The sequence below is a fragment of the Somniosus microcephalus genome, unplaced genomic scaffold, assembly GCF_052327205.1.
Source record: "Somniosus microcephalus isolate GS21.2 unplaced genomic scaffold, FLI_Smic_1.0 unresolved_chr1, whole genome shotgun sequence".
NCBI classification, from domain to species: Eukaryota; Metazoa; Chordata; class Chondrichthyes; order Squaliformes; family Somniosidae; genus Somniosus; species Somniosus microcephalus.
This window is the reverse complement of record NW_028225179.1, coordinates 36,535,508-36,544,533: the sequence shown is the minus strand read 5'-3', so window position 1 is coordinate 36,544,533 and position 9,026 is coordinate 36,535,508. Positions and strand designations below refer to the sequence as shown.

At 58.0% G+C, this 9,026-nt stretch overlaps 1 protein-coding gene across 1 annotated transcript; it reads left to right on the top strand.

Moving 5' to 3' along the window:
- Positions 1-2,012: 2,012 nt before the first annotated feature.
- On the top strand, positions 2,013-8,880 carry LOC147094617 (uncharacterized). The gene is given in 4 exon segments (XM_085974451.1): positions 2,013-3,144; positions 3,146-4,010; positions 7,291-7,323; positions 8,602-8,880. Coding segments are annotated over 4 exon segments (1,107 nt in total). The 5' UTR covers positions 2,013-2,994; the 3' UTR covers positions 8,661-8,880.
- The last annotated feature ends 146 nt before the right edge of the window (positions 8,881-9,026 follow it).

Sequence of the window (9,026 nt, the reverse complement as noted above, 5' to 3'; positions counted from 1 at the left end):
AGAGAGAGAGAGGGACAGACAGACAGAGAGAGACAGAGAGAGACAGAGAGGGAGAGAGAGGGAGAGACGTAGAGAGTGAGAGAGTGTGAGAGAGTCAGAGAGAGTGTGAGAGACAGAGTGAGGGAGAGAGAGAGAGGGACAGGGAGAGAGAGAGAGAGGGACGGGGGAGAGAGAGAGAGAGAGGGAGAGAGAGAGAGAGAGAGAGAGGGACAGAGAGAGAGAGAGAGAGGGACAGAGAGAGAGAGAGAGGGACAGAGAGAGAGAGAGAGGGACAGAGAGAGAGAGAGAGGGACAGAGAGAGAGAGGGACAGAGAGAGAGAGAGGGACAGGGAGAGAGAGAGGGGGACGGAGAGAGAGAGGGACAGGGAGAGAGAGAGAGACGGGGAGAGGGAGAGACAGGGAGAGGGAGAGACAGGGAGAGGGAGAGACAGGGAGGGAGAGGGAGAGACAGGGAGGGAGAGGGAGGGAGACAGGGAGAGGGAGGGAGACGGAGAGACAGGGAGAGGGAGGGAGAGACAGGGAGAGAGAGACAGGGAGAGGGAGAGAGAGAGACAGGGAGAGGGAGAGAGAGAGAGACAGGGAGAGGGAGAGAGAGAGAGAGAGAGAGACAGGGAGAGGGAGAGAGAGACAGAGGGAGAGAGAGACAGAGGGAGAGAGAGAGACGGAGAGGGAGAGGGAGAGAGACAGGGAGAGGGAGAGAGAGAGACAGGGAGAGGGAGGGAGAGAGAGACAGGGAGAGGGAGAGAGAGAGAGAGAGACAGGGAGAGGGAGAGAGAGACGGAGAGGGAGAGGGAGAGAGACAGGGAGAGGGAGAGAGACAGGGAGAGGGAGAGAGCGAGAGGGAGAGAGAGAGACAGGGAGAGAGAGACAAGGAGAGGGAGAGAGAGAGAGACAAGGAGAGGGAGAGAGACAGGGAGAGACAGAGACACAGAGAGTCTAAGGTTTTCTCCCCATGTCCTGCACTCCTGCGCTTTCTCTATCCACCATATATCAATTCCTTTCAAATTCCTAAAAACCTCCATCAAATCCCCCGTTAACGGGGGGAGAGGCGGGGGTCGGGACGTGGGCGGAGGCGAGGGGTCGGGACGTGGGGGGAGGCGAGGGGTCGGGGCGGGGGGAGAGGCGGGGGTCGGGACTGGGGGAGAGGCGGGGGTCGGGACGGGGGGGAGAGGCGGGGGTCGGGACGGGGGGGAGAGGCGGGGGTCGGGACGGGGGGAGAGGCTGGGGTCAGGACGGGGGAAGCGAGGGGTCGGGGCGGAGGCGAGGGGTCGGGACGGGTGGGGGAGGCGAGGGGACGGAGGCGAGGGGTCGGGACGGGGGGGAGGCGAGGGGTCGGGACGGGGGGGAGGCGGGTCGGGACGGGGGGAGAGGCGGGGGTCGGGACGGGGGGGAGGCGAGGGGTCGGGACGGGGGGGGGAGGCGGGTCGGGACGGGGGGGGAGGCGAGGGGTCGGGACGGGGGGGGGGAGGCGAGGGGTCGGGACGGGGGGGGAGGCCAGGAGTCGGGACGGGGGGGAGGCGAGGGGTCGGGACGGGGGGGAGGCGAGGGGTCGGGACGGGGGGGGGGAGGGGTCGGGGGTGGTTGGAGGCGAGGGGTCGGGACGGGGGGGAGGCGAGGGGTCGGGACGGGGGGGGAGGCGAGGGGTCGGGACGGGGGGGGCGAGGGGTCGGGACCGGGGGGGGGAGGCGAGGGGTCGGGACGGGGCGAGGCGAGGGGACGGGGGGGAGGCGAGGGGTCGGGACGGGGGCGGAGGCGAGGGGTCGGGACGGGGGGGAGGCGAGGGGTCGGGACGGGGGTGGAGGCGAGGGGTGGGGGCGAGGGGGCGGGATGGGGGATGAGGGGTTGGGACGGGGTGGGGGAGGCGAGGGGTTGGGACGGGGGGGGGGGAGGCGAGGGGTCGGGACGGGGCGGAGGCGAGGGGTCGGGACGGGGGGGAGGCGAGGGGACGGGGGACGAGGGGTTGGGATGGGGGAAAGGCGAGGGGTCGGGACGGGGGCGAGGTGCGACTGTGGGCCAAATGCAGTGTTGGGCAGTGTCTACAGTGAGGCGGGGGGTTGGTTGAAGCCATCAGTCACAGAACTATCCGGCACAGAAGGAGGCCATTCGGCCCGTCGTGTATGTGCCGGCCGACAAATCTACCCAGCCTAATCCCACTTTCCTGCTCTTGGTCCGTAGCCCTGTAGGTTACGGCACTTCAAGTGCATATCCAAGTACTTTTTAAATGTGATGAGGGTTTCTGCCTCTCCCACCCTTTCAGGCAGTGAGTTCCAGACCCCCACCACCCTCTGGGTGAACAAAGTTCTCCTCAACTCCCCTCTAATCCTTCTACCAATTACTTTAAATCTGTGCCCCCTGGCTTTTGACCCCTCTGCTAGGGGAAATATGTCCTTCCTATCCACTCTATCTAGGCCCCTCATAATTTTATACACCTCAATTAAATCTCCCCTCAGCCTCCTCTGTTCCAAAGAAAACAACCCCAGCCTATCCAATCTTTCCTCATAGCGAAAATTCCCCAGCCCAGGCAACATCCTCGTAAATCTCCTCTGCACCCTCTCTAGTGCAATCACATCCTTCCTGTAATGTGGTGACCAGAACTGCACGCAGTACTCTAGCTGCGGCCTAACAAGCTAATAAAGGCAAACATCCCGTATGCCTTCTTAACCACCTTATCTACCTGCCCTGCTACCTTCAGGGATCTGTGGACATGCACTCCAAGGTCCCTCTGATCCTCTACACTGCTCAGTGTCCTACCATTTAATGTGTATTCCCTTTCCTTGTTGGCCCTCGCACCTCTCCGGATTGAATTCCATTTGCCACTGTTCTGCCCACCTGACTAGTCCATTGATATCTTCCTGCAGTCTACAGCTCCCTGCCTCACTATCAACCACGCGGCCAATCTTTGTATCACCTGCGAATTTCTTAATCGTGCCCCCTACAGTGAAGGCCTGGTGCGGTCGCAGTGAGCAGCATCGCTGATATTCATTCTCTTTCTCCATGTTGGCAGGTGCCCGGGAGTGTAACGGTTACAGCGCCGATGAGGAGATGGATGGCTCGGCAAGCCGGGAGGCGGAGGAGCCGAGGGCTCTGGGCTCGGCGAATGGCATCGGTGCCAAGTACCGCCGGGCGCTGGACGGCGGAGGAGGAGGGGGGGAGCGGGTACCACCGCCCCATGGGGCGGGGTCCGGGGGGAGAGGGCGGCTATTACCGGCCCACGGGGAGGGTCCCGGGGGGGGAGGGCGGCTACTACCGACCCATGTGGAGGACGCCGGGGCCGGACGGCAAGAGCAGGAGTGCCAACCACCTTCACCGGGGGGAGCGGAGGGGCTTTGGCCGGGAGTTCGGCCGGCGGTTCGAGAGGAGGCCGGGAGACGGGGCAATGAACGGTTACGCCGGCGGCTCCCGAAGGTGGAAGCCCCGGCCCGGGGGGAGGGAGTACGCGGGCGGGCCGGGGGCCAGGACCCGGGAGGGCGAGGGGGGGAGGGAGTCTCCCGCCTCCCAGGACGAGGGCGAGGGGAGTCGCGGCGCTGCCGAGGAGGAGGCGGGGGAGCAGCCGTTGGAGGAGAGGTGGACGCTGTTCAAGCCACCGGCTGCCTTCCCCGTGGATAGCAGCACCGCGCGGACGGTGCCTCGGATCAGCTACGCCAGTAAGGTGAAGGAGAACCTGAGCCGCGGCGGACCGCTGGCCCCGGAGAGCGGCGGGGGAGCCAGCGATGACAGCAGTGGCAGCGAAGGCGGACCCCGCCTCTCCCCCGGCCCCGCTCACAGCCTGGGCGCCATCTTCCACAACCAGTGGGGCCTGTCGTTCATCACCGAGCCCGGCCCTGGCGGGGAGAGCTCGGACACCCAGCATCACACCGGCCTGAACTCTCAGCCCCCGGATCCTGGCCCCGGGCACCCCGGAGGACTCAGCCCCGGCTGCTCCCCTGTACATAGACTCAGCCCCAGCTGCGAGCGGTGGTCAGCGTCGCAAACACTCGACCTCCAGGCTGTCGTTCTCTACTTCTCCACAGGTACGTGAGTGGGGTGCGTGTGTGGGGTCCACAATAGCCCGGTTTACCCAGAGACTGTCCGAGCACGCACGCACACCCTGGGATAGAGAGAGGGGAAATCAGCCAGGGTTTCTGCTCCTGATCCCTGTCCAGTGACCCCTGGGTTAGTGAGAGAGGGGAAATCAGCCAGTGTTCCTGCTCCTGATCACTGTCCAGCTACTCCTGGGTTAGAGAGAGGGGAAATCAGCCAGGGTTCCTGCTCCTGATCAGTGTCCGGTGACCCCTGGGTTAGAGAGAGGGGAAATCAGCCAGGGCTCCTGCTCCTGATCACTGTCCGGTGACTCCTGGGTTAGAGAGAGGAGGAAATCAGCCAGGGTTCCTGCTCCTGATCACTGCCCAGTGACCCCTGGGTTAGAGAGAGGGAAATCAGCCAGGGTTCCTGCTCCTGATCACTGCCCAGTGACCCCTGGGTTAGAGAGAGAGGAGGAAATCAGCCAGGGTTCCTGCTCCTGATCACTATCCAGTGACCCCTGGGTTAGAGAGAGGGGAAATCAGCCAGGGTTCCTGCTCCTGATCACTGCCCAGTGACCCCTGGGTTAGAGAGAGAGGAGGAAATCAGCCAGGGTTCCTGCTCCTGATCACTGCCCAGTGACCCCTGGGTTAGAGAGAGAGGAGGAAATCAGCCAGGGTTCCTGCTCCTGATCACTGCCCAGTGACCCCTGGGTTAGAGAGAGGGGAAATCAGCCAGGGTTCCTGCTCCTGATCACTGTCCAGTGACCCCTGGGTTAGAGAGGGGAAATCAGCCAGGGTTCCTGCTCCTGATCACTGTCCAGTGACCCCTGGGTTAGAGAGAGGGGAAATCAGCCAGGGTTCCTGCTCCTGATCACTGCCCAGTGACCCCTGAGTTAGAGAGAGGGGAAATCAGCCAGGGTTCCTGCTCCTGATCACTGCCCAGTGACCCCTGGGTTAGAGAGAGGGGAAATCAGCCAGGGTTCCTGCTCCCGATAACTGCCCAGTGACCCCTGGTTTAGAGAGAGGGGAAATCAGCCAGGGTTCCTGCTCCTGATCACTGCCCAGTGACCCCTGGGTTAGAGAGAGGGGAAATCAGCCAGTGTTCCTGCTCCTGATAACTATCCAGTGACCCCTGGTTTAGAGAGAGGGGAAATCAGCCAGTGTTCCTGCTCCTGATCACTATCCAGTGACCCCTGGTTTAGAGAGAGGGGAAACCAGCCAGTGTTCCTGCTCCTGATCACTATCCAGTGACCCCTGGTTTAGAGAGAGGGGAAATCAGCCAGTGTTCCTGCTCCTGATCACTATCCAGTGACCCCTGGTTTAGAGAGAGGGGAAACCAGCCAGGGTGACGGCCTACATCCTAGGGTTCTAAAAGAGGTGGCTGAAGAGATAGTGGATTCATCAGTCGTGATCTTCCAAAATTCCCTAGATTCTAGGACGGTCCCAGCGGATTGGAAGGCAGCAAATGTAACCCCGCTATTCAAGAAAGGAGGGAGAGAAAAAACAGGGAACGACAGGCCAGTTAGCCTGACATCAGTTGTCGGGAAAATGCTGGAGTCCATTGTTAAGGAAGTGGTATCGAGTCACTTAGAAAATCATAACATGGTTAGGCAGAATCAACATGGTTTTATGAAAGGGAAATCGTGTTAAACAAATTTATTAGAGTTTTTTGAGGATGTAACTAGCAGGGTAGATAAAGGGGAACCAGTGGATGTAGTATATTTGGATTCCAAAAGGCATTCGATAAGGTGCCACATAAAAGGTTATTACACAAGATTAGGGCTCATGGGGTTGGGGGTAATATAGTAGCATGGACAGAGGATTGGTTAACGGACAGAAAACAGAGAGTAGGGATAAACGGGTCTTTTTCAGGTTGGCAGGCTGTAACTAGTGGGGTGCCGCAAGGATCAGTGTTGGGGCCTCAGCTATTTACAATCTATATTAATGACCTAGATGAAGGGACCGAATGTAATGTTTCCAGGTTTGCTGATGGTACAGAGCCTGAGGTATCACAAGGATCAGTGTTGGGGCCTCAGCTATTTACAATCTATATTAATGACCTAGATGAAGGGACCGAGTGTAATGTATCCAAGTTTGCTGACGATACAAAGCTAGGTGGGACAGTAAGCTGTGAGGAGAACACAAAGACTCTGCAAAGGGATATAGATAGACTGAGTGAGTGGGCAGTAAGGTGGCAGATGGAGTGTAATGTGGGGAAATGTGAGGTTATTCACTTTGGTAGGAAGAATAGAAAAACAGAATATTTTGTAAATGGTGAGAAACTTTCAAATGTTGGTGTTCAGAGAGATTTGGGTGTCCTCGTGCAAGAAACACAGAAAGCTAGCGTGCAGGTACAGCAAGGAATAAAGAAGGCAAATGGCATGTTGGCCTTTATTGCAAGGGGGTTGGAGTATAAGAGTAAGGAAGTCTTGCTCCAATTGTACAGGGCCTTGGTGAGACCACACCTGGAGTACTGTGCACAGTTCTGGTCTCCTTATCTAAGGAAGGATATACTTGCCTTGGAGGCGGTGCAACGAAGGTTCACTAGACTGATTCCTGGGATGAGAGGGCTGTCCTATGATGAGAGATTGTGTAGAATGGGCCGATACTCTCCGGAGTTTAGAAGAATGAGAGGTGATCTCATTGAAACATACAAGATTCTGAGGGGGATTGACAGGGTCGATGCCGAGAGGTTGTTTCCCCCTGGCTGGAGAGTCTAGAACCAGGGGTCACAGTCTCAGGATAAGGGGTCGGCCATTTAGGGCTGAGATGAGGAGGAATTTCTTCACTCAGAGGGCGGTGAATCTTTGGAATTCTCTACCCCAGAGGGCTGTGGAGGCTCAGTCGTTGAGTATATTCAAGGCTGAGATCGATAGATTTTTGGACTCCAGAGGACTGGGTGGGAAAGTGGAGATGAGGTTGATCTTATTGAATGGCAGAGCAGGTTTGAAGGGCCGTATGGCTGACTCCTGCTCCTAATCCTTACGGTTCCTGCTCACTGTCCGGTGACTCCTGGGTTAGATACAGAGTAAAGCTCCCTCTACACTGTCCCATCAAACACTCCCAGGGCAGGTACAGCATGGGGTTAGATACAGAGTAAAGCTCCCTCTACACTGTCCCATCAAACTAATCTAGAGTTTGAGGGCGAGGGGGAGACTGGGGGCAGGGAGGTGCCTGGTAGGTTATGGGGAGACTGGCGGAGTCCCATAGATTGAGTGAGTGGGAGGGAGACTGCAATGTGAGCCTGAATTTGTCAGTGTGCTAATCTATGTCCTGTTTGTTTTTCTAGAATGGGATCGGATTTGGGAGAGGCACAAACGAGGTGAGGGTTGCGGTGTTCAACTTGTTGCTACAGAGCCTGCATTGGTCGTGTGTGAGCAGGTTCTGCAGGATCATTCCACTCTGCGCACCAGAGTTTTCACATGAGCGATGTGTGTGTGTGTGCGTGTGAAGCAGACTCCCTCCCTGTCCTCGGGGCACAGCTCTGCACAGAGAGGTGGAGCCGCGGGCTGAGAGCAGATACCGAGTGGCTCCATTTACATGGTTGTTCCCGCTCCCCTCTGTCCCTGGTCCTTGCTGACAGCTTGCTTTTTTAAAAAATCATTCCTGGGATGTGGGCATTCTCGGCAAGTCCAGCATTTATTGCCCATCCCTAATTACCCTTGAGAAGGTGGCAGTGAGCCAAAGGCATCGAGGGGTAGGGGGAGAGAGCAGGAATATGGTATTGAGATAGAGGATCAGCCATGATCATATTGAATGGCGGAGCAGGCTCGAAGGGCTGACTCCTGCTCCTGTTTCTTGAACCGCTGCAGTCCGTGTGGTGAAGGTACTCCCACAGTGCTGTTAGGGAGGGAGTTCCAGGATTTTGACCCAGTGACGATGAAGGATCGGTGATATATTTCCAAGTCAGGATGGTGTGTGACTTGGAGGGGGACTTGGAGGTGGTGGTGTTCCCATGCGCCTGCGGCCCTTGTCCTTCTAGGTGGAAGAGGTCGCGGGTTTGGGAGGTGCTGCCGAAGAAGCCTTGGCGAGTTGCTGCAGTGCATCTTGTAGATGGTACACACTGCAGCGCCGGTGGTGGAGGGAGTGAATGTTTAAGCTGGTGGATGGGGTGCCAATCAAGAGGGCTGCTTTGTCCTGGATGGTGTCGAGCTTCTTGAGTGTTGGAGAGTATTCCTTCACACTCCTGACTTGTGCATGGTGGAAAGGCTTTGGGGAGTCAAGAGGTGAGACACTTGCCGCAGAATACCCAGCCTCTGACCTGCTCTTGTTGCCGCAGTATCTATGCGGCTGGTCCAGTTAAGTTTCTGCCCCAGACCTCTACGGCCTGTTGGGTGAGCTGCACATTGCCTTTTGCTGGAGGGGGGGGAACGGTAATGTGTGAGAGCGCCGAATTAAAACACTGGGATATAAAAGAAACACCCCACCCGCAGCGGGGGCTGAGCCCCACACACGCAGCAGGAAAGGCCCCGGCTCCAGCCTGGGCTGATCCTCGCTGGCGAGAGGCCCAGTGTTGAGGGGTGACCGTTTTGAATGAGTGTGAGGGTGGGGAGAGGCGGGTCGAGTCTGCTGTTAACACTCTCTCCCTGTCTTGTTACAGATCCCTCTGCGGTGGTCCTGTACGAGGAATCTCTGGACAGCACTGGCCTCACGGACTGAGCACCCCCTCCCCCGGCGATGGAATGTTGCAACTAGGCTTCACCGAGTGAGGAAGAGGATGGTCCCAGCTCCGCGGTCCCGCCCTGTGCTCCAGCTCGGCGCCCAGTGTCGCAGCAGGAAAGGGGCGGAAAACCCTGAAGATTCAGGACTTTTAAACAAAACCCAATGATCAAGTTTTGAAATGTCGCAGACAAGTGAATAAAGGCCTGTTTTTTCCAAACTTCTGGCGTGGGCTCTCCACTGCTACTCAAAGGACAGTCAGTTACCGGTGCCATGTGCTAGTGAGTACAGAAATAGGAAGATAGAACAGATGAATGTGTGGCTGGGGAAGATGGTGTAGGAGGGAGGGCTTTCGATTCCTGAGGA